The sequence below is a fragment of the Phyllostomus discolor genome, chromosome 13 (assembly GCF_004126475.2).
Source record: "Phyllostomus discolor isolate MPI-MPIP mPhyDis1 chromosome 13, mPhyDis1.pri.v3, whole genome shotgun sequence".
Lineage (NCBI taxonomy): Eukaryota > Metazoa > Chordata > Mammalia > Chiroptera > Phyllostomidae > Phyllostomus > Phyllostomus discolor.
Window position 1 is genome coordinate 27,811,953 of NC_040915.2, and position 24,566 is coordinate 27,836,518.

Sequence of the window (24,566 nt, forward strand, 5' to 3'; positions counted from 1 at the left end):
AGCGTGAATGATGCTGGGGTCACCACCCCAGGTCCCGGTCAGGGTGCAGGCCTGGGTCATGCCTGTCCTGGTTGGAGGTGAAGAGGCGACTGACCGACGTTTCTCTCCCTCTTTCCCTCCCTTCCCGTCTCTCTAAAAATAAACTAATAAAATCTCTGTCTCTACCTCTAGCTATAGAGAGAGAACACATATATGTATACCATTCATCAAGGGCACTGTCTGTCTGGGGTTTCCCTTGACACTGCCGGTGGTGATTTTTACAATGCAGAACATCATTGTTTCCCCTGAGTTTTCAGGGGTGGGGAGGAGTGAGGGGTAGAGAGCCCTGCCAAGTTCCTTGGTGCCCATTGTTACAGAAGTAGGATTCTAGAGCAGATGCCTCCCTGCGAGGCCTCCCTGGAGTGTGTGGTGGAGAGGCATTGCTCGAGGCCTGTAGGAGGGCTCCTAACTGTGTTAGACTGGAGCCTGGGCAGGGTTGCACCTGATGGTGCTGCAGGAAGTCGGCGCCCATTTACGTGTGACTGCACCCGGCCCTCAGCATGGTACGTAAGACTTACACACTATAAAATCTGTCCTTGGATTCCAGTAGCATTACGCAGTATGCTGCTGTCCTTTGGAGAAAGACTGTATTCCAGCAGCAGAATAAACCCCAGTCTTTGCACCAGGATCAACTTAGTCTCTTGGCACAGTTGGGAGATAGTGCAGCTTTCTCTTCAAAGTGCTATTTTTAGCTGTTTCCAAGGAGATGTTCAGCACGATATTGATAACTGCATTAGGCCTCAATTTCCACAATCTGTGGAAGCAGCAGCTCCTCTCCAGTGTTTAGTGCTCAGTGTGTCACTGAGCTGTAATTGTCAGCCGAAAAAATAAAATGCCTTCCTGAGAATAAACGGCCTTAGAAATATGTCCTATAGCCTTTCCCTTTCCCAGTTTAACTTTCAGTCCTAGTTAGTAAGAGATACTGTGACCTTCCTCAGGCTGGCTGCTCAGGTTCGCCCTTAACCGGTAATTCCCTCTGGTGTACCTTGGATCTAGGTTTTACCCTTTGGGATCTTAATGTTCTAAATTTACTAAAGAATGATGAAACTCTTAACACACATGCACTCATACACACTTCACAAGAGCCTGATCTGGTAGGCTGAGGGATCCTCTGTGGTCATGGGACATTGTGATGAGCCGGCCCTGGAGAACAGATCATAGGCAGAAAGTGTCTTGAATTGGAGTTAAAGTAGAAGACATTGAAATTTCTTAAAGGATGGACACAAACTCTATTAACTTGATGAGTCGCCTTTCTCCAAAGAATTTTGTTTTTGAAATAACTTTTTAAAAATCTATTAAAGATCTTTAAGACCTGTGGTGCATTTATTCATGAGATCATCTGACTTTCCCTTTAATTCCGTAACATATTACCTTGCATTGAAACCTACTTTTCATTTCACTACTAAAACTTTATTGAATAGTGATACATTATGTGTATGAATTTAAAATTAGTGGAATACATTCCCTCCTAATATTTATAGGGTTTTACTCTTAATTGAAGTTGTTTGTAATTTTAAAGTTGAATGCATTGGGGTAACTGGTTAATAACATATTAATGTTGTATTTCAGATATACATCATTATAATTCAACATCTGTACACTCTTGCGTGTGTACCGCTCCAAATCCAGTTTCCTTCCCTTACTGTGTATTTGACCCCTTTACCCACTTCGCCCTTCCTGCCTGCTGGCCACCCTTCTCTTGTCTGTGAACGTGAGTTTGTTTTGTTTGGCCACTTGTTGCTTTTTGTTATATCCCGCATATGAATGAAACCGTACAGTTTTTGGGTTTTTTCCCCTCTGACTTATTTCACTTGGTCTATCCATGTTGTTGCAAATGGCAGTATTTCATCTCTTTTATGTCTGAGTCGTTTTCATTGTACACGTGCACCACATATTCTTTATCCACTCATCTGCCGGTGGGCACCTAGGTTGCTTCCATTTCTTGGCTACAGTAAATACCGTTGCAGTGGACGCAGGGGTAATACGTCTTTATCAATAAGTGTCTTTGGGGGGTTGAATAGAAGTTATTCAGATTTTAGTGGTAGATACCCACAAGCTTGCTGGATCACATTGTAATTCTATTCTTCATCTTTTGAGAACCCCCATACTGTTTTCCACAATGGCTACACCAGTTGACATTCCCGCTAGCAGTATAAGAAGGTTCCCTTTTCTCCAGATCCTTCCTAGCACTGATTTGTCTTTTTGTGAACAGCTGTTCTCACAAATGTGAGGTGATGTCTCATTGTGGCTTTGATTTGCATGTCTTCAATAGCTGGCGATCTTGAACATCTTTTCATCTATCTGTTGGCCATCTGTGTGTCTTCCTTAGGAAAATGTTTAGGTGGTGCTCGGCCCATTTTTTTTTTTTTCATTGGATTGTGGTTTGTTGGTTTGTTTGTTGCCATTAACTTGTATGAATTTTCTAAATATATTTGGATGGCAGCCCTTATCAGATACATGATTTGCAGGTCTTTTCTCCCATTCAGTAGGTTGTTTCTTCATTTTGTTAATGGTTTCCTTTGCTGTGCAGAAGCTTTTTAGTTGGATGTAGACCCATTTCTTTTTTTTGCCCTTGTTGCTTTTGCTTTTGGTGTTAGATTCAGAAAATCAACACTGAGACCTCTGTTAAGGAGCTTACTGCCTGTGTTTTCCTCTGGGAATTCTGTGAGTTTAGATGTAGCATTCAAGTCTTTAGTGCATTCTGAGCTAATTTTTGTGTGAGCTAGTGGTCTGGTTTTATTCTTTTGCATGAAGCTGTCTAGTTTTCCCAGCACCACTTTTTTTAAAGACAGCTTAATGGGTTTTGGTTTTGGTTTGCTTGTTTTGTTTTAAGATTTTGTTTATTTCTAGTGAGAGGGGAAGGGAAGAAGAGGGAAACAATCAACGTATGGTTGCCTCTCATGCATTCCCTACTGGGTATCTGGCCTGCAATCCAGGCATTGGAATCGAACTGGCAACATTTTGGTTCCCAGGCCGACACTCAATTCACTGAGCCACACCAGCCAGGGCTCCCAGCACCATTTATCAAAGACACTGTCCCTTCCCCATTGTACATTCTTGGTTCCTTTGTCATAAATTAATTGACTGTGTATGCCTGGGTTTATTTCTGTCCTCCACTCTGTTCCATTGACCTGTGTGTCTTTTATGCCAGTACTATATGGTTTTACTTCCATAGCATAGCTTTGTAATAAAGTTTCAAATTAGGCAGCATGATGCCTCCAGCTTTGTTTTCTTTCCCAAGGTTGCTTTGGCTATTCGGGGTTGAGATAACTTTTCATTAGATTTCTTGTGGGGTTTTCTTGGCTTGTGCATCCAACACCCCTACATGCTTGGAGGAATTCTTCTCTGTTGTAATCTTGTTGAGTGATAGTACCCCATCTCCCTCACTCCATTCTCTGACTACCAAGGTGTGTGACCTACACTTGGCTCATTTGATGCTTCTGATCAACACTGAACTTGGGGCAAAGAAAGGGGAATTGGTAGGATTCATTGCTACTGTTACAAGCCTCACTTGGCCAGATTCTTCCACTAAAAGACAATGTCACCTTGCATCTCAACTTACCAGAGCTGCCTTGAGTCTTGCCTGTTTTCTAAACTTATGCATTAGGCCTGTCATTGATTCTGTGAGCACCCCATATCTCTCCAGCAAATCTGCCCCCCTTAAAATATGTTGCCTAAGATAGTCTTTTTGCTTGCATCCAAAAACCCTAACCAATATGGTAGAGAACATTGTAATCCAAGCACCTCCCTCCTGGGTGGCACTATGTAAATGTGGCCACACACTCTTATGTCTGAGTCCCATCACTACCTCCCGTTTTACTTGTTCTCCACTCCCTTAGAATAGCTCTTCTTCAGATGTGTTATGTCTTAAATGAATTACTTTATCCGCTGTCATATGGCACACAGTAGACACCATAAGAATCTGATTAAGCCCTGGCTGGCATAGCTCAGTGGATTGAGTGTGGGCTGCAAACTAGGCATCGCAGGTTCGATTCCCAGTCAGGGCACGTGCCTAGGTTGTAGGCCACAGCCCCCAGCAACCACACACTGATGTGTCTGTCTGTCTGTCTGTCTGTCTCTCTCTCTCTCCCCTTCCCTTCCCTCTCTAAAAAATAAATAAAATCTTAAAAAAAAAGAATCTGATTCAGTCTACACCTCCGTTTTAGTTTCTGTGTTAAAATTCATCAGGTGCTCCGTTTCGTCCAGAGTACAATCATAAGGCATTCAGGAAGCACCCAAAAGCATATTTACAAATCCCCAAAGACATAATATTTTCACTTTGGTTCCTAATCTTAAGAGTACCAGTTGTTTGGGCTCCAGGCTTCTCCGGTGCATGCAGTACCCTGCTAACTGTACTTCCTCCCTTTGAAGTTTGCATGTAGTCCGAAGCTTCGAGTGTGAAGGGAGCGACAGATGGGCTCCCGCCCGCCGGCTCTGCTTGTGCCTCTGCTCGTGCCGTACTGCGCAGACGTGGGGGCTGAGGGCGTGTGCCGTCTCTGCTCTGCTGAGTAACGTTCACTTTGTCTTAGAGTGTGGTGGGTGCCTGGCCGGCCTCCTGTGTGTTTCTGAGCTGTTAGAAGAAACTGAGGAACGGGAGATTTGTTTATCTGGGTTTCCTCGAATTTCCTTGTGTTCTCCTGCTAACAGCGTACTGCCCTGACCCTGCAGATGAGGTGTGTCCCCCATAATGCACTCTGTCATCGTACCTGTGCCACCTTCATGACGTAAACCACAACTGTAGCTAAATAAGTATAAATGACTTATTCTATAGAAGAATTATAGCTCATATTTATTTTTTAAGCCTTTTAATTATTTTTATTACTCAGAAAAGCTCCATTTTTTTTATTTAGCTTTCTGACTCTGTGCTTATGCCTTCAGTACTTTCACAACAATTTTCTGCTCCTCAATAAGGAAAGCACACTTGATCCTGTCACGGTCACACTTAGCACACATGGATCCACCGTAGGCCCTGCTGGCAAGTTTTTTCGTTTTAGACAACCTCATTAGAACTTCAGGTCTCACAGCACGAACCTCATGAAGTTGGCCTGGGCACACGCCACATGCAGATTTTGGTGCTTTCCCGACTTTTTTGGTATAAAGGTAAACAGTTCTATTATTGCCAGGGGTTCGGGACAGCCTGTTTTTGTTAGAGGCTGTATTGTAGGACAGCCTCCGACGGTCTGTCAAACGCTGGACCATTGTGAATACCTAATAACACCGTTCCCAGAAGAGCCAGCTCATATTTATTGAGCCCTTATTTGCTAGTCACTGTATTGAGAGCTTTACAAGTCTGTCCAGAAACCGCCCAACCATTGTAATATAACAAGAACAACAATTTGCCCCACATTGATGTAACCTGGCAGCCAAGGAGAGTGGACCAAATGAGCATGTATAAACAATGACAGCTTCACTGTACTAGTCATTGGGGGTGGCAGACACCTTTGAGGAGCATGTGTACTGTGTGGCCATTGCATTAAAAATGACTGAACAAGTAGAACAATGAATCTGTATCCAGTTTTGTGTTAAAGCTTGAACATTCCTCTGTGGAAACTATTTGGATGATTCAGAAGGTCGCAGCTATGGGCAGCCGGTGATTCGCAGCTTCATCATGACAGAGCATCTGCTCATGCATCAGGTCTTATACAGAGTTTCTCAGTGAAACAGCAAATCACTCAGGTGACTCAGCCCCCCCACAGCCCAGATTTGGCGCCCTGCAACTTCTGGCTTTTCCCAAAACTAAAATCACCTTTGAAAGGGAAGAGATTTCACACCATCGATGAGATTCAGGAAAATACAATAGGACGGCTGATGGCAATTGGGAGAACTGTGTGAGATCCCAAGGTGCCTGCTTTGAAGGAGACTGAGGCATCATTGTCCTTTGTACAATGTTTCTTGTATCTTCTTCAATAAACGTCTCTATTTTTCATATTACATGGCTCGGTACTTTCTAGATGGACCTCATCATGTGTACATTATTACGTTTATCCAAAAGTGTATTAAAGCCTCACTTTTTAGAAGAAGAAAATAAGGCTCAGAAAGATCTGGAAGTTGTCCAAGATCATGTGATTAATAAGTAGCAGATCCAGAATTTGAATTTACAGTGGTATGTGTACCAGTGAGTATATTGTTTAGTTTCAGTTTGAGTAAATAGAAATTAAAGACCTGAATTACCACTCGTGCAAAAGATAGAAACATAGGAAATCCAGGTTTCCTGTTTTAAACACAATCAAGAATGCGGTTGATGATTAGCAGATGATTGTTTTTATGTTAGAGGTTTAGAAAGAACTGACCCAGTTCTGAAAAGTCAAGTTTCTGCCTATTAAATAGCCTGATGTGTAAAGAAAGCTGACCTTTTCATTCACTTAAAATGATATTGTGACAAGTTACGTGATTCTCTGGTCTCTCTTAGAAAAGGAGAGAAGAAAGCACTAGACTGAAGGAGGAAGGAAATGAGCAGTTTAAGAAAGGAGGTAAGAGAACTCTTTCCCCATTGGTGTCTGCTCACCTTGGCTCCTCTTTCTTCTGCAGGGTCTGTGAAGAAACCCCAAAGAGCATTTGGGATCAACTACCAAATAAGCTGCTCACAATACTGCACTGCCTCCCCACGCCTTAGAATTATGCTTTTTACCGGGTTCAGATTGTTCTCAGCTGACGGGAACCGGTGAGCTGTGTCCCTCGGCACAGGCATAGTAGTTCTTCTTTCCTGGAATCCACTGCCTGTAAACCCCACAGTGGGGAGGGAGATCTCTGCAGCTGTTGCTTTGGGCAAGTCTAACCTGGAAGGTTAAAAGGCTCTTCGCGGCACTGCTATAAAACCAGGGCGCCCCACCCCCACCCCCCACCCCCGCACTCTGTGGGCAGTGCTGTAAAACCCAGCCCGTTGGTTGCAGCAGGGCCTTGCGGGGAGCTTTGCTCGTACCTGGGGGGCCTTCACGGCCCTTTCTCTTTGGTGCTGTAAGTAGAGAGGTGCTCTCCTTGTCCTTCCGGACTTCACACATGTTTAGGAGTGCTGTATTTTGCTGTGTATAATGGGCACTTTGTTGCCCACATTTTTGAGGGAAAAATAAGGACATGAATTATGCATGTTTAGTACTAATTCCCTATCTATATAGATGCTTTAATTCTTTTATTTATGCTTATGCATTAAAAGTGTAACTCTAGAGAGCAATAACAATATCTGTATGTTCAAGAATAAATACTAAAATTCCTTTTATAATACAAAAAGTGTATCTAAATGTAAATAAATAAATAATTGAATTAGAATTAAAACAAAATATTTTTTTTTCCTGAAAGTTTGGGCCAAAACCATGGGTGCGCATTATACATGGCAAAATATGGTAAGCCGGGTTCATTCTGTTAATTCAGGGAAACTGTTTAATCTTCTGACAGCCTTCGTCATGTCGTAAAGTGTGGATGCTTTAAGAATCTAGGAGTAGTGATGTTTTCCCCCAGTCACTTTATCAGGTTAAAAATTTTTTTCTTACATCCTGGTTTAGCAGTCTTTACTTCTTTTGTTCTAAGAGAACTGAATGCTTCTAATGTTGAAAACATAACTCTTTGCATTTTAGTACTAAGTCTCTCCAACCTGGAAAGATGTCAGTAGGCAGTTTTCCTCCAGGCCTCTGACCGTCATTCTTTGTGTCAGTGAATATATACATTGGCCACCACTTTCTCTTCCAAGGGCTTTAGTCAACAGGCCACTGATTTCAGACTTCAGTCTCTCTCACCTGCCCAGTGTCCAGATCCCCTCTCAAAACGCCTTACTAGATTGATACGTTAAGTGGAGGCTGAACATTTAGAGTGTTCTTTTGGCGTCCTTTGCACTGTAAGTGGAAGGCCGTGCACTCTGAGATCCTCTGGAGTATGGGAATGTCAGGAATAAAATCATAATGACCTCTCACCTTTGACCTTATCCTCAGATTACATAGAAGCTGAAAGTGCTTACAGTCACGCCCTTCAGATGTGCCCGTCCTGCTTCCAGAAGGACAGGTCTGTTCTGTTCTCCAACAGAGCTGCTGCAAGGATGAAACAGGTATGCAGCTTTGGCCTTTTTTTTAAACGAGCACATGGACTTGCAGTGTTGTCGTACAGTAGCCTCTCCCTGAAAACTAGCATGGGCCCTCAATGTTGGTGCCTCCTTTTTCCTGCCCATTATTTCCCTGATATAAAGGGCATAGGAGAGATAGAAACGTATTTTGAAAAGCTTGAGTCAGATTACTGTTAGCATTCTTCATTAAAGTGGCTGGCTGAGCACTTTCATGGCAAGAAGGCTGGCAAAGTTTCTGCCAAACCAGAGCAGGTTAATGAAGCCAAGACCCTAGTAGTGCTACGAGACCCTAGAAAGCCACACGGCTCATGCTAGGCCTCTGGGATTCTAGACAGAGACCCAGAGAGAAACACTGATTAAAATCTGGATTTCAAGATGCTTATTCCTGAGACTCTGATTTCTCTGAAAGTATGGACGTGGGAAGAAGGGTCCGCCGCTTGGGATGAGAGGTGCCCCTAAATGCAGAGTAGGTCTCAGGGGAAGTTCAGGAGCATTTTGCCTTTCCAGAAGATGGAGAACCTGGTGAAGCAAGGTGAATGTAGAGTAGAAAAGAGTGTAGTTACATTTGTTTTGCACTGTGTTGCTATTAAAAGTTAGATCTCCAGTGGATTTGTCTGATCTCCTATTTAGTCAACACAGTAAATTATGCTGGATTGAAATGATGAGAATTTGGGGGGCAAATACACTTGTTTAACTATGGCTACTTGTGTCCCAAGTGCAAAGGGTAGGCTATTCAAGCAGCTAAGAGGCGAGCCCTAGAGTGGGTGGAGTGGTTTTGTGTCTGTTTAGATCAGCATCTAGTTCAGCATCTGTATCACTTTGTTGTTGATGTTGCCTGAAATTCTCCAGTGCCTGTACCAAAGGCTCTCTGGATAGCCAGGTTTGAAGGAAAAAAAGGGGGCGGGGGCTGGTGTTTGAAGGCTTGGCCATGCAGATAGGTGGGTTTTTAAACCTGAACTTGTATGTTTTGTTACTGGATTTAGTCCCCAAAGTGAAGTATTTTGGGGGTGATTCATGTGGCACTGGAGAAGAACTAATTCTAGAGTATATGAACAGGCATCATGTGTGAGGGGTGATAAAACAATTAAGTTTATTTAAAACAATACTCATTAATTATTCCACCATCAATCAGAATTCACACCTCCCAGTTTTTACACGTAGCTTGGAAAATTCTCATCTCTTGCGTTTGCTTCTTGGAACCGTCTTGCCACGTTCTCAGACTGGAAGTTGTCATTGCTAAATGGAATCAATGACACCTTGAATGTCAGAGAAAATGCACCATACCCATCTGGCTCCTGGGATTTGGGGTTCTTTGTTTCCACGGGCACCGAGTCACCCATATCGCTAGGGCTGGCCTAGCGTGATGGACAGGCGCCTGAGTCAGGGCCGTGTGCACGGTGTCCGACACGCCAGGGGGAGCCCAGGACAGAGTTGCTCTGTGACCGACTCCTTTGACAGAGGTTAGTTCTGCCAGTGGGGTGGGTGGTGGTGCCTTGCTTTAAGTGCTTTAAGTTGCACTCTTTTATATTTTTAAGAAGATTCTATGAAGTTAGAAACTTGAAAACTTCCAGAATTAACATGTTGTAACAATATAAAGACCAATTCTGAGTTTATTCACAGAGGTAATACCACTACAACAGACATACACATACATGTAAAGATTCACTCCTAGTTCAGAAGCTTTAAAATATGGGATTTTGAGTGCTAGCTGTATAGAAAGCTAATAAATTGGGGAAATACTGACTTACACAAAGTTATACAAATTTCTTTACTATAATATTAGAGCTTTTAATATGTGAATTGCCATGATGAACATTGGAAGAGATAAATTATAGTTAGTGGTTCCCAGATGACTCGGGAACCTTCTGTGTTTGTTTTTGGTAAGATACACATGACATAAAATTGACTATTTTAACCATTTTTAAAGTATACAATTTAGTGCCATTAAATACATTTATAAATATTATGCCACCATCACCATCTGGTTCCAGAACGTTCTCATGACCCCGAAAGGACACCCTGCACCGGTTCAGCATTCACTCCCCATCCTGGAACTGTTTCTGATTCAGTCTTAAAATTCCATTTGGTACAGCACATTGCTCTAAAAATTGTGAAAATATTTCGTGTGTGCTACAATAGCCATCACGGAAGTATTGGGCATTTGTTTGAACTAATGTTTCTGTAATGGTGGAGAACACTAAATTGGGGGAAATAGGCGTGTCAGAGCAGGAGGGGTTAAAGGGCAGGTTCCCCTCAGAGCTGGAGCCGGAACGGAGTTCTGTGGACGTCCAGCGTTCTTTCTGCAGCGCCACGCTCTCTAGACCCGGCAAGTTATCCCGGGGAGGTGGCTGTATAGTTTGTTTCGTCTGCCGATAAAGCAAGGCTTGTGACTGCACGACGAGCCACACTGCCACTGTGGAAGTGCCGTCGGTGTGCTCACTGGAAGGTAACGCTTTGGGTCAGCTCGTCAAAGAGGAGGGTTATTAGTAAGTCCAGTTTTTGGTGGACCAGCCATCTGTCCTGTTCGCTGACGAAAGCTTTCTCAGTGTCAGCATTCTGACATAAAGCATCGTGCAGATCTAACAGATCGATGATGACGATCTTGAAAGACACTTGAGGAAGAAGCTACTTGAATATTTTGTTGGCAGAACACTTTCAGGTTAGCGCTGTCACCGTGTTTGAATTTCAGCTTGGAAGTTGCATGTTTTTATGTGATTTGTTTGAAGAGAATTCTGCATCTCCACAAGCAGTTATTAATCATCGGCTTACATCATTGAGCTTTGGGCCATTACGACAGAACTAGGGTGACACATATTAATGTTGGAATTTTTAAATTTTTTTTTTTTAGGACAAGAAAGAGATGGCCATCAGTGACTGCAGCAAAGGTACAACTTTTTGGTCTTGTTACATGTCTGTATCCAAGAGCATCACCTCAGCTACACCAACAGAGGCGCTCAGTCAGGATCCCCTTCCTCTGAGGCCTTTCTAGAAGAAGCTTCTGCCCTGACTGGTGTGGCTCAGTGGATTGAGCACCAGCCTGCGAATCAAAAGTTTGCCAGTTCGGTTCCCAGTCAGGGCACATGCTTGGGTTGCAGGCCAGGTCCCCAGTTGGAGGCGTGCAAGAGGAAAGCAATTGCACACACCGATGATTCTCTTCCTTTTTCTCCCACCCTTCGCCTCTCTCTCTAAAAAAAAAAAAGAGGGAAAAAAAGAGTCTGGACTTTGCCGTCTGTCACCTGAGCTCTCTCTGGGTCTTTTCATCCCACCAACACACGGAGACACCCAGACTTAGGGGCACTGTTGACTGTTTGGTTTACAGAAGTGTCACTTTTCCTTGCGCCTTACTACTCACTCACTCATGAGTTTTTCTAGCTAATTATTACTTTTTGTAATTTGTATTTTTTTTGTTGGGTTTCCTCTCTTGGGATAATAATTTCTTTGAGAGATGGGTTTAGAAAGAACCTTATGTTGTCTAGTCGAACCCTCATACGAACCACAGGTTCCGTTTTCTATTCTTTAGATTAATCTGTCACCCTCTCTACAAGGGCTCTCTTTTCTTTACATTTGGTGCTTCTTCATAGTATCTGAATGAAACCATTAATACATTAGAATCTAGCCAGCTGCTTCTGGCCTGATACTCTTGGCCTGGAACTAAGTCTGAATGTACTGTCACGTGGAAGATGGTGTTCAACCGTAATCTGTATGTGATGTGTAGGTTTGAAAAGTTGAGTTTTCAGAGTGCCTTTCTCTTGTAACCAAATGATGAGAAAACGCCTGGTGAGTTTGATTAGCAGGGTGTGTGCTAGGAGACGGTTCGTTTCCAGCTGTAGCCCTGAGTGTAGCAGCCTTATCAAGGAAGTAAGAGGAGGGGGAAGAGAGTATTTTCCAGATTTGTGCTTGGATATGGTTGAACCAGTATCCGTGTGCTTGTATGTAGTCGCTATGGGCGATATGCATGGTACCATAGGCAGGACACACTGACACTGGTGTGGTTTGTTTGTGCGGTGGACCTCGCCCCACCCCGGCATGCACACAGCCCCACTCAGTCCACAAACCTTCTTGGCAGAGCATAGCTGCTTTCTGGGGTCATGTCAGAGTTCATTACTACCAGTCATATGGGACAGTATTTAATGCGTCTCACCTGAGGGTTTTCAGCCTTGGTTAAAAAAAGAACTTGAGCCCTGGTCAGGGCACATGCAAGAATCAACCAGTGAATGCATAACTAAGTGGAACGACAAATCAATGTTTCTCTCTTTCTCTCCCCTGCTCTCTTTCTGTCCTCTACTCTCTTTCTCTCAAAACCAATCAGTTAAAAAACACTTTTTTCTAAGAAAAGAAACTTGATATAGCTGAGGATGTATAGGCCCTCTTCCTTCGTGGTAACAGTGACCTCTTCGGTTTCAGCCATCCGGTTAAACCCCAGCTACATCAGGGCCCTGCTGCGCAGGGCGGAGCTGTACGAGAGCACTGACAAGCTCGACGAAGCCCTGGAGGACTACAAGTCCGTCCTGGAGAAAGACCCATCAGTACACCCAGCAAGAGAAGCTTGTATGGTAAACCTCACTTTTTTTCTTTCGTTCGTGTTGCTACTCAGTGAAGTTTCAATAATCCTTTGGAACACAAACGCATTCCATTTCTATACTTTTGAGGAGCTAGGAGCTGATCAAAATACACGAGCACCCTGGCCAGTGTGGCTCAGTGGGTTGGTTGTCGTGAAAGGCTGTGGGTTCGATTTCTGATCAGGGCACATACCTGGGCGTGGGTTCGATCCCCCATCTGGGCACGTGCAGGAGGTAACTGATCAGCACTTCTCTTTCACATTGGTGTTTCTCTCTCGCCCTTCTTGTCTGTCTAAAGGCAATGAAAAAATTGTCCTTGGGTGAGAATAAAATAAATATATATGTGATGGAATTTGGGAATAGTGGCCACAGACCCACTGTGACCGTGTGCCATTTAAGCTCCATTCTCAAAGTGTTACTTGGGTAAATCGTTCATCTCTGGGGTTGACAAGAATTCCGTTTCCTTGTTATCCCCTGTAGATGTACTATAGTTCAGACCAAAGTGAGTCTTAGTGTTATAGGCAATAAATTTCTGGGTTTCTTCCCATCCTTATTCAGTCTCCAAGTTTCTACTTACTGTCATATGCCCAACACACTTGCAGTTGAATGTATCCTGAAGTAACCTCCTTACCTCTCTTAATGATGTCTGTTCTTATTCGTGATGCTACAAATCCTTTTGCTTCTAAATGTCATATTTTTATGTCAGCTGTAAATTAACAGGTGTTACTGCTTCCCCCACCTTAAAAGTAACTGTGCGTTTGTGCTTCACCTTTCACTCCTCTCCCTCATCTTGCCTGATGCACAGAGCAGGGTACGCCCTGAAGGATGTGCTCCTAAGTTGGATATGCCTGTCATTACCCCAAAACAGTGTGCGGTCAGAGAAGTTTGAGAAACACTGGCTGTAGCTGAGCAGCTTTCTTCACCACCAGACCTGGCAGAGAGCCACTGGGTGGGGCGGCCTGTCGGAACCCCGCTGTGCAGCAGGGAGACCGCAGGCCAGCAGGCTGGTGGAAAGCCACAGGCACGTTTTATTTCAGCCAACTTACTGTTTGTTTTTAATGAAGCCACTCGCCAACACTTTAAAACAGGAAGAGTTTACTAGATAAAAATCAGAGCACACTCTTGAAAATACATTGGAGGATGCGGACATACTGGATTCTTCTCAAACTCCTGGACAGTGGTATTTGTTGGGGGCCTCTCCAGTCCTACTGCCGCCCCCCCCCCCCCCACACACACACAGCCCCCAGTCCCGGTCCTCATTCACATTTTCTGCCCAGCAGACCTGAGAAATGTCAGCTGATCTTTCTGCATTCACAAGTAGGTGGTTTGAGGTTTTTTGCTCTGTTTGTACACATACTGGAGGCGAAATCCTTCCGTAATACCAGATCTTCCGTTTGTCTAGAACTGGAGTAATGCAAAACAGCCTGGTTTGGATAATTAAAATTCACAAGCAACTGAAACCAGTTTTAATCCTTTATTTGACTTTTAACATATTTCTGAACAGTGGTAAGATTGACCAAATTTGACATGAAGAAAGGGAATACCTAAAATCTTGGCCAAATTCTTGCTGACTTCTATTCTTGTCATAGCAGTTTTAAGCCTTTTGTGAAAGGGAGCCTTTTATGCTAGTTATGTGCATAAATAATTTTATTTTAAATTACTATAACTGAGTTATTACTGGAATCTCAGAGTACTTGGGGCCGGTTGCAGAGTGAAGTGACCTTAGTCTCTGAACCAGATCCATGGTTCTCAGCCGGGAACGATTTGGTTCCCAGGGACGTGTCCGGAGACATCGTCGTGACTTGGAGGGTAGGGGCTAGGGTACCACTGACATCTCAGTGGGGAGAGGCCAGGGATGCTCTCAGCATCCTGTCGTGCACAAGACAGCCGCCGCCCGCCCCCCCCCACCCCGCCAGCAAGGAGCCGCCTGGTCAGAATGCCAGGAGTGCCGGGGTGGACCCGGCACTGAGCTAGATGACCATTTGGGATCATCCACTATCGATCTGACCCTTTCTTGATAAATTAGATTGTGTAAAGAAAAGACTTCAAGTTAAAAAATATAAATGAGCAAAAAAGCTAAAACTATAAATACCACCCATAATCTTACCATCTAAGTATACATTATATATACTACTGTGTGTGTGTACATATTATATATACATATATATAGTATATGCATACACACATATATACAGTATACACACACACACTACTGTAAACTTCTGGTAGTTTTTTTCCCCAGAGTGTTTTGTATGTGTATGTATGTATTCACCAAATTTTTAATGGAGGTTTTCTTGGGCCACTGTTGCCAAGGACTGGGCAGCGAGCAGAGCACCAAACGAAACTGCCTTCGTGTGGCTCACCCACAGACTGGTGCTCGGTGCGCTCTGGAGCACCACGTGTCTGTGCTTGTCCCTGTCTCACTCCCACCTGAATGTTCTGTGTTTTCCAAATTCCGGGTAAGCTCAGAGATCTTGGGAGGTTTTTTTTGCCGACCCGTTTCTCCTCTTTCCCCTCAGAGATTACCTAAGCAAATCGAAGAACGAAACGAAAGACTAAAGGAAGAGATGTTAGGTGAGTTTGCTTCCCTTCCTCCCTCCCTCTCTCTCTCTCTCTTTCTCTCTTTGTCTCTCTACCATAAGTAGCCGGGTGTGGGGGGTGGGAACATCGGTGTTTCTCTTCCCTGGAGGCAAACACAATGGTCAGAAACGGCTTCTGGGCCCTTTATCTGTCGCGGGCAGCCGTTCCGTGGGGCTGGTGCGGTCTCAGCTGGTTTTGCTCCAGAAGGATGGCTGTGGTGTGCGGAGGATGTCAGCTTTTCAAACCCAGGCTGCCATTTTATTTTTCTTGGGAAATGTGCCTGCCTTCAAGATGCAAACCCAGTTCAGTTCCAGCCTGGGTGCCGGCACCCGTGTTTCAGGTCATGAGTGCCGTGCAAACAGCTGAGTTTCTGCACCGAGTAAACAGCGTCGGTTCTGAGTCCATCAGGGTGCGGTCCCCACAAGCCAGGACCACGTCGGACCCGAGGGCAGTGTTGTTCCGGACATGCACCGACTCTGGGAGGGGGCAGGGCCGGGGGTGGAGAGCAGGGCAGATGGATTCTTTTGATCCAAGTTTTAGTCGGTTCTCTTACTTGCCAAAGCAGGCAGCTGGCGTAGCTAGAGAGCCCCTCCGTGAACAGTCTGCCTGACTCAGGGGAGTTTGGGTTCCCGTCCCGAGACCTGCCCGGAGTGTTCTGCTTAAAGCCCGTGTGGTACTTCCCTGCTCGAGGTCAGCTCTGGGGGGTCTTCCTTGTGGATACTTTCCAAATCTGCATGTGAGTTACATTCACTGTATTGTAGTCACATGGGCCTACAGGATAAATTATGTACGGTAATTTGAGCCTGGCCATTTGTGACCTCGGGGCATCGGTGTCCGGAGAACGAGAACAAATTTCCCAGCCGTTTGCGCTGACAGCAGAGTTGGCTGTGGGGAGGCCACGCACCTGGACAGTCCGCAGCCCCCCGACTCTGCTGGCTGGACGCGGACCGCAAGGAGAGCTGCTCCAGACTTGCACAGCTTCTGGAGCCTTCCCCAATTTTCTCCCCAAAAGGCTCTTGCCCTAATTTACATATTTAATTAAACTCTACTCAGTGTTTGAGCAGAAAAATTATTTTGGAGGTACTCTTCTGTCAAAGAGTAAAAAGAGCATTTTCTCTCCTATTCGAACTATGACGCTTTATTTTAGCCACACACAAAAAAATAAGTATTTGCATTTAGCCGAGCTGGACTTCCTGCTGAAAGAGCTACTTCGTGAAGACCACCGTGGGTGTGGGGCGGACACCTGGGCACTGGTCTCCGGCACTGTCGTCGTTTCTGAGCCAGTAGGAAGCCATAAGGGGTGGGTGCGGGCTGAGTGCTACTGCGTTGTCAGCTCCAGCTGGAACCAGAGCTTCCATCTGTCCCTGTCGCTGTAACTTCTGATGAGCCGAGACTTCCTGTCTCGTGGCTTTGGGTTTTACGTATATCGTTCCTTCCTGTGAAATGTGCACATTGAATTCATTCTGTCGGTTGCTTCTGTAATGAAATCTCCCATCAGACGTAAACAACTTAAGTTGCTTGGTAAGTAACATGTCAGTTCATTGTTATACAGTAGGACTGTGGATAGCTAGGCTCTTTCGTTCTCTAAACATAAGGACGGGGAGTAAAGTATCGTGCCTGGGTGTTGCCCGCGTAGGAGATCCCTGTGGGGGGCAGGAGCCACTCCCCACAGGGACCTCCGCCCCACGCAAGCTTTCTGCTGCCCTTCCTGCCCTGTTGTGGATGGTGCGGCCGTGGTTCCCGTGCCGTGGGGTCTGGGCGGGCAGTCACTCTGAGTGCAGGACCACGTCACTTCCCGGGAAGAGGAGCGAGCTTTTCGCAGTGGACACATGATGTTCAGTGCTTGTTTCTGTGGGAATGATGGCTTCTGCTGGTGGACTGGCGGTTAAAAGTTTAAAAACTGCTTGGTGTCCTTTGTCAGTTTATGAAATTATGTGATTATTTAACAAAATGAGCTTTTATTTAGGTTTGTTCCATGATCTTTGACTTGCTCTTTCCTTTCTCTCTGTAACTTCACTTCCTTTTTGTTAGAAAGAAGGCCTGTGCCCCACCCCCCTTGGGCAGCACACGCTTGCCCCTCCCTTCCTGGCCCGTCCGTCCCTTAGGAATGCCATCAGGAGTGGGCACCGGGGGCTGGCAGTCTCAGTGCTGCTGGCCTTGTGAGCACAGCACGGCCACGCTAGCCACAGATCTGAGGACAGCAGTCAGCAGCTGAGTGTTTGTCTTTTTCTTCGGGAAGATTAGCCCTGTGGCCCTGAGAGCCAGGGAACATCAAGTTTGACAGGACCGGAGGAGCCTGTATGTGGTCGATGTGATGATGGGCTTCGGACAGGTGCCCTGGACAGAGCACCTCAGGAGACTCAGGTTCTTTTGTTTGTTTTGAGCAGCTGGTGCTCCAGGTGATTGATGCCGTTACTGGTCTTTGCGCTCATCTAGCAATCTTCACATTTTTTAAAACAATAGATGTTTGTTTTTAAAAAGTTGTGTATGAGCCCTGGCCACTGTGGCTCAGTTGGTTGGGCATTGTTCCACAAACTAAAAGGTCTCTGGTTTGATTCCCGGTCGAGGTGCATGCCTGGGTCACGGGTTCAGTCCCCAGCTGGGGCGCATACAGAAGGCAGCCAGTCCACGTTTCCCCCTCACACTAATGCATCTCTCCCTCTCCTCCACCCTCCTTCCCCCTGTCCAAAGTCAAAAATATTTCTTAAATTGTATATGAAACCATTCGAAAACAAGAAGTATTTTATATGCATAAATTGAAACGTATGTCATTTATAATGAAGATAGATAGGTAAATAGTAAAACATTTCAAAGGAAAACTGATGGGACATTTTCAGGAGAGCTGGGTAGGGGAAGGCACACCCTCCCTGGGGGGAGGCTCTGGCCACAGGAGGGGGAGAGGGGGCTGACCACTGGGCAGCCCCGTGGGAGACCAGGCACTGGAGCTGACATGGGTCTCTGAACAAGTCTGGATTACAAACAGACAGGGTTGTGGGATGAGGCTTTTGTTACCATCATTTGCAAATTGTTTTATCCTGTGTCCTGGCCGAGCCATGAAATCCTCAAACGAGTGGAATTACTAAGAGCCTGTGCGAGTTGGTGGTTCTTCCTGGATCTCTGGCCGCCCCGGTGTGTCGGGCTGTGGGGGAGAAGACAGAGCCGTCTCCTTTCTCTGGAAGGAACTCGGGCTTCCTTTCCTGTCCTCTTTAGGGGGACGTTCCTCCCAGGCAGCCCTGTCCCTCTCGTCACTAGAAATGGCTGTTTTCAGGTCATTTTTAATACCGGCCTTCTGACCAAGACCCCACTCGGCGACAAAGGAAGTTACCTTTCAAAGCTGCTTCTCAAAATACAGTGCCCAGACCAGCCTCACTCGAGAGCTTGTCCGAAAAAACATATTTTCCAGCCCGCTGAACCAGAAATGGGGAGAAGCACCCAGCACTGTGTTGTGACCCCCTGGATGTTTCTGATGCACGCACTGAGTTTGTCCACCGCCGTTGGGAGGTGTGACGGTGCGGGAGCCGAAAGCAGAGCAGGGCGAGGAGTGGCCGGCAGTCAGCAGCTCTGCCCTGAGAGCTCCCTGCTGGGCAGAAGCAGGCATATCCCTGGGAGTTTTATCTTTCCCTCCTTGAGCTGTGGCTGCAGCAGAAAAAAAACAGAAAGTGGACCCATGGAAGGACACAGGCTCTGGGATGAGTGGTGGCCAGATCACCTGCTGCTGAGTGGAATTAGAGTCAGCAGGTGGCTGCTGCTGTGTCACAGGGAACAGACTCGGAGGGACCTCTGTCCTGGCTGCCAGGCAGCTGGGCTTTGGCAGGGTGCCTTCACTCCCCGGGGAGCAGGAGGTGGTCTGGCCACCACTCACCCCAGACCCTGTGTCCTTCGGTGGGTCTGCAGTTTGGACAGGTCTGCAGTTTGGCTCTCCTGGGGGCCAGCCGGGCTCCCTCACACTCATCTGCGCAAGCGCGGGCTCCGGGCTGGACAGCCGTGAAGTGACTGCACTCCCGAGGGGAAGCAGAGACACTGGTGTCATCATTTCAAAAGCAGGAGCTTCTGTAACCACCAGGAGTTGCTCTGTACTTTGTAATCAGGTAGGAAGACATGCCTCTGTCCATTCCCTGTATTTATTTCAGTTTCTGCTTTTACCTTGCAGGTAAACTAAAAGACCTTGGGAACTTGGTTCTCCGACCTTTTGGACTCTCCACAGAAAATTTCCAGATCAAACAGGATTCCTCTACTGGCTCCTACTCCATCAATTTTGTTCAAAATCCAAATAATAACAGATAACAAAGATAACAGCTTTAAAAGCCCGCTAGTACGTTGTGTGCGGCTTGCTGGTAGCTGCCGAGTTTACCTTCTAAAAGCATCTTATCTCAGAGATAGGCTCCCTCTCCCCGGTCCCGATCAGGGAGAGCTGCTGCACTTCCTTGTGTGGTGAGCCTCATTTGATTTCCGTTTTAACTGGTGTCTGCACAGCTGCTGTCCTCGGTTCCGGCTGGCCTTTGTTGCGTCAGGGTGAAGCCTGTCGAGGCTGACCTCCCGAACCTCGCCAGCGTGCAAGCCCAGACAGTCTCTCCTGGACTGAGCAGACCTGCTGGCCGGAGACTGCGCACACGGGGCTGATGGGGTCCTGCCTGCTGCCCCCGCTCCCCGATCACGCGCGCCGCCCGGGCTGCTGTGTGTGGGCTCCTGATTCACTCTGTGGTAATAAATGCTTTCTGTGATGGTCTGAGCTGGGTTGTGCACTTTGTCCCCCTAACAACAGCCAAGAGGAAGGCTTCCCCGGCTCTGGGCGGGCAGCGCTCCTGGGTGCCACCAGGGTACACAAATCTGACCCAAGGCTGAGTCACCACCGTTGAAGATGGCCTTGAGGAGTTGACCGTTCTGCCATGTGCCGGGATTCAGAAACCACCTCACAAGCTTTTGGCCTGTCCAGGTCTGCGCATAGAGACCTGTGAAGTCATTTTTATTTTGACCAAGCCTCGAGCTTAACAATTCCAACCTAAAATAGCTTCATTCAGGAGTGGTGGTATGTGAATCCCAGAGCAAAGCCTTTTTTTTTAACGTTTGTTTTTTTTTAATTTATTGATTTTTTTTGACAGACATTGATTTTGTCGTCCAGCGTATTTGTGCATTCGTTTCTTGATTTTTGTGTGTGTCAGAGGTCGAGCCCACAACCTTAGCACAGTGGGCCCACGCTCTAACCACTGGAACTACCCGGCCAGGGCCCCGCACCGTTGCTTTTTAGATTGGACTAACCCAGAGGTTTCAGAGGGAGTTTGTTGTTGTTTGTGTTCATTAGCCGATGCTGGTGAGAGCTTTCAGCTGTTCTGGTTTGAGGTCAAAGGGCAGTGACTGCACATTTCCTCTCAGAAATGGTGTGTGCGTACACCCTGAGAGTACAGCACAGTCCCTCCCCCGAGCTCAGGGTTGCACCGGTTCTGTGAGCTGCCGATCAGAGCCCCTTAGTCTGTGTTGCTGTGCGATAGCGGGTGATGCAGTGTTGCCTCTGATTTGCTGAGCTTGCCTCCCAGATCGAGGTAAATTCTCCATAGAATTTACTAGGGGAGAAGGAGAAAGAACGTGATTAATGTTGGTTTGCTATCTTTATGGTATGTCCGATATCTAATTTTCCCAAAAAGATGTATGTGAGAAGTCCCACATGTCGTGCAGGAACCTCGGGTAGAAGCTGTGGGGCCAGCCGTTGGTGGTGAGTGGCCCCGAGCAGCCGGGCACGGCCAGAGCGGTCCTCGGAGCGTGCGGTCTCAGGACCGGGTCCCACTGGCATTTACAGAGCATTTAGGCTCGTGTGCATTATAGCTGTTGCTATTTACCACCTTAAATTTAAACTGAGAAGTTATTTAGTTAATTCCTTTAAAAGAAATATATTTCAAGTTAATATAAATATTTTTAGAAAAATATCCAAAGCGAAAGCACATTTTAGTAAGAGTGACATTTTACATTTTTGCAAATCTTTTAAATGTGAGGCTTGATAGATTCTCATGTTGGCATCTGTACTGTTTGTCACAATATGTCACGCAGTCTGAAAAATTCTGCATACTGATGACAGGATGAGTGAAAATGCAAATAATCCCTTAGTAGTACTATGAACATATTATGAAGTGGGCTATATTCTGAGAACCAATGGTTAGATTATGACTTGAGTTCAATGGCTGCCACCAAGCAAAGGTTGGGACTGGGATTCCGGAAAGGCTGAGCTCCAAGGAACAGGAGATGGACTTGTGTGTGTGGAAGGACTTGTCCTTAAGGTGCTAGCAATCCTGCAGGGTGGAGGAGCGTTGCTTCTCAGGCCCCCTCTGCTCTCCTCCCCTCCCCCGCCCTCCCCCACCACCCTCCTGAAATCTTACAGGATGCCGAGCAAAGCCCACGTTCACCTCTTCCACTGAGTGGGCCATGTAAGGCACCTGGAGAGGAAAGAAATGGATTCTAAGTAGGTGTGACTTAAGCCAAGAAGTTTTTATCTACCACTGCTACTTCTCTGCTTCTGAAATCTGGAAGAAAAGGTGGAGATTCAGACCTTTTAACATTTGACAATAGATAAACCTTGAAGCTGTTGAAAAGCAGGTGTTGGTGTAAAGGAGGAAGGTGGCCTGTGTTAGCCTACTGTGGCTGAGATGTGTGACTTCAAGTTCTGCGATGCCTTTCTCCAAAACAGTATGCCCAAGTTTACTTTGAAGGTAATCACAGTGTGACATTGTATATAGTCTTATCCCAATGATATTACAGTGGATCAAAATAATTTTGGATTTCCTTCTAGGATATTTCTGAAGACTCAAAGACACTGTTATTGGGGGGGTGGGGGAGCTATTGTTTTTTTGTAATATGACTCTTCCCCGTCTGTCTCCGTGAGTAGACCAGAAGCTCCTAGAAGGCAAGGGCCCTGTTAATATTCGAAACAGCACCAGCCCTGCTGCTCCCTGGAAACTTGGTAAACTGGTATGAGAGTACGTTCCTCTGGAAGTCCCGGTGTGAGCCACAGCTATCCAAAAGTCCGGTTCCGTGCTTTTTTAGCCCGTGTTTTCAAATGTGTCCTTTGCTACTACTTGTTATGTTATTTCAAGATAAGTAGAAACTAGTTTTCTCAAAATTTTCAGATCAGCAAGTGATTCAAATGCCAGCTTAGAAGTTTATGTACTACCTTCACCTTCCGAAGAACGGGGTGGAGCAGTGAAAGGCAGCCCTGCTGTCGTCGCCGAGTCGGGGCCAGCGGATTGATCTGTGGCTCCGGGCTCTGCTCAGAGGGCCTCGCGCCCTGCTCGGGGTTCCAGTTACCCCTCCGCTGTAGAGGTCGTTCCGGTAGGTGTGCTGTTCTGGCTACTTGGGACGGTTCAGCTAGGATGTCTCAAGTGGACCCTATAAAGGTCACGTGAGCCCATTGTGTGTAGCCATGTAGAATGTGCTCAGATGCTGAATGTTGAACCTGGTTTCTGTGGTTTTTGTAATTGAGAGAGAACATTGGTTTGTTACCCTGCTTGCTTATGTGCGCCCCCATTGGTTGATTCTTGTATGTGCCCTGACTAGGGATCCAACCCACAACCTTTTATCGGGACGACGCCCTAACCGACTGAACTACCCAACCAGGTCTTTTCTGGTCTTTTCATTTTCATGTTTGCATCTTGGATATTTGCAAGGATTTATCTGGAGGCTTTCAGAAATCCCCAACTTGTCCTCTGGTTTCAGCTTCCCACATTCTCCCACATTCGCATTGCACCTTGTACTCTCTCCGTGTCCACTGTCCCTTAGCCACCTCTCCCTCTCACATGCGCAGCTTTCCCACTCACTGGAGCCTCTGCACGAAGCCTGCCCAGGGGATTGGGACTATTACCACAGCAAGGTCATGGCCAGCAGTGGTTTTTCTGTGCAGATGCACATCACGGATCTGCGCTATGGTTAAATTCTGTTCTTCGAATCGAGCCTCTAAGAACTCTGATTTTTCACGGGTTTCCCCCTTCCATCAGAAGCAGCGCAGCTGGGGTTTTTCTGTCCTCGTGCCCCGAGACTCAGCCCCCACACCCTACCGCGGCACAAGTCACTGTGCCGATGGGAAGAGAGGCTCCCTGCACCAGGCGGGGATGTGGAGGCTGCGGAGTGGCCGGACCTACCAGCTAATGACCCAGACATTGCAGCCGGGCCTGCGTCTGAGCTTCAGTACAAGGACAGGACCTCACACTCGACCTCAGAGTTGCTCAGGTATAGTCAAGGCACAAATGTTTGCTTAATCCATAAGTGACAGGCACATTTCCAGCAACGTCTTGTATAGTGGAAGGTGGTAGGGAACCACTTGAGGAAGCACTGCGAGGCCTGGAGACAGTCTCCAGTGCCCCCCAGGTCTCGGAGGCGGCCTCCGGACCACTGCTGAGACACGTCTCACACAGCGTCACGCTGGGCTCCAGACTGAGGAAGAAAGAGCAGGTGCCTGTTACTGTCTGAACAGAGTCCTGCGATGGGAAGCAGGCGGCAGGTGTGCAATGTAAACCTGACTGTAAAAGTATTTGCCAAGGTTGTCTGCTGCCCAGAGCTAAACAAACCTGCAAATCCTGTCTTTCACAAACTGCTTTGGCAAAACCTGGGATGTTGAAGGGAAGGCTCTGACAGGAGACCGAGGAAAATGGAAACAGCCGTGCAAGTTAATGATAGCTTTTCTCTCTCTGGGAGAGGTCTCTGAAGGGAAAGGTCCAGTAACCCTCCAAGACCAGGTGCACATCCGAGAGACACTGCACAGGACAGGAGAAGCCACTGAGTTAAGCCCCCGTGTCCACTCCTTCATTACCTTCAGCCCCTCTGAGACAAGGCGGGGGAGGCCGGAGCTACAGGAGCTCAGTCTCTCGGATGACTGCCATTCACATGCTCTTGGCGACCACTTCCTCTCACCGCCCGGCCTCCTCCCTCCCTCTCTCCTTCAGGCCTTGAACTGGAACGCTCCTGTCGGGGCTTACTGTGTGCTTGGGACCCACTCCCCCCTTAGAAACACCTCCTTGGGTCAGCCTCAGTGATGCGTCCCGTTCAGCCTGCCCACTCCGTACTGCACTAGTCAGACTCAGCCCTTCCGCCACACGGATTTCCTTTAAAAAAGGAAGTACGTGCATGTTGTACCAGGAGTGGCTGGAAGATCTGTTCCTTCAGGGAACTGCACAGTTAAAGCTGTACAGGGAAAGGTGGTGATCATTTCCAACCACTCCTGTGTCCCGTGGAGAGCCGCCCTGCGCCCACACTAGACTGAGTCCACTCGTGCTCCCGAGAACGAGAGAGGATTCCTGGCTAGCAGCCAGCCCAAGGGGTGTGGCTAAAACCACCGCAGAGCATCAGAACTGCTTCCAGACTAG

The 24,566-nt window shown here is 46.8% G+C and overlaps 2 protein-coding genes and 1 long non-coding RNA gene across 4 annotated transcripts in view; 1 reads left to right on the forward strand and 2 right to left on the reverse strand.

Moving 5' to 3' along the window:
- TTC1 (tetratricopeptide repeat domain 1) overlaps window positions 1–19,944 on the forward strand; it is a 31,447-nt gene extending 11,503 nt beyond the window's left edge. The window contains exons 3-8 of one of the 2 annotated variants that reach the window (XM_028527892.2): window positions 6,449–6,509; window positions 7,959–8,071; window positions 10,935–10,971; window positions 12,491–12,639; window positions 15,165–15,219; window positions 19,376–19,944. In XM_028527892.2, coding sequence (XP_028383693.1) covers window positions 6,449–6,509; window positions 7,959–8,071; window positions 10,935–10,971; window positions 12,491–12,639; window positions 15,165–15,219; window positions 19,376–19,509 — 549 coding nt within the window. In that variant the 3' untranslated portion in view covers window positions 19,510–19,944. The remainder of the gene's footprint in view (window positions 1–6,448; window positions 6,510–7,958; window positions 8,072–10,934; window positions 10,972–12,490; window positions 12,640–15,164; window positions 15,220–19,375) is intronic. The other variant, XM_036014401.1, reaches the window with a different exon arrangement.
- On the reverse strand, window positions 4,839–5,278 carry LOC114509545 (60S ribosomal protein L34-like). Its single transcript, XM_036014402.1, has one exon. The coding sequence runs from the start codon at window positions 5,236–5,238 to the stop codon at window positions 4,906–4,908; it is 333 nt and encodes a 110-aa protein (XP_035870295.1). The 5' UTR covers window positions 5,239–5,278; the 3' UTR covers window positions 4,839–4,905.
- Window positions 15,137–15,576, reverse strand: LOC118497980. The gene is made up of 2 exons (XR_004900510.1): window positions 15,282–15,576; window positions 15,137–15,245 (listed from the first exon to the last, which is right to left on the reverse strand). It is a non-coding gene; the product is annotated as an uncharacterized LOC118497980 (long non-coding RNA).
- Window positions 19,945–24,566: the final 4,622 nt, after the last annotated feature.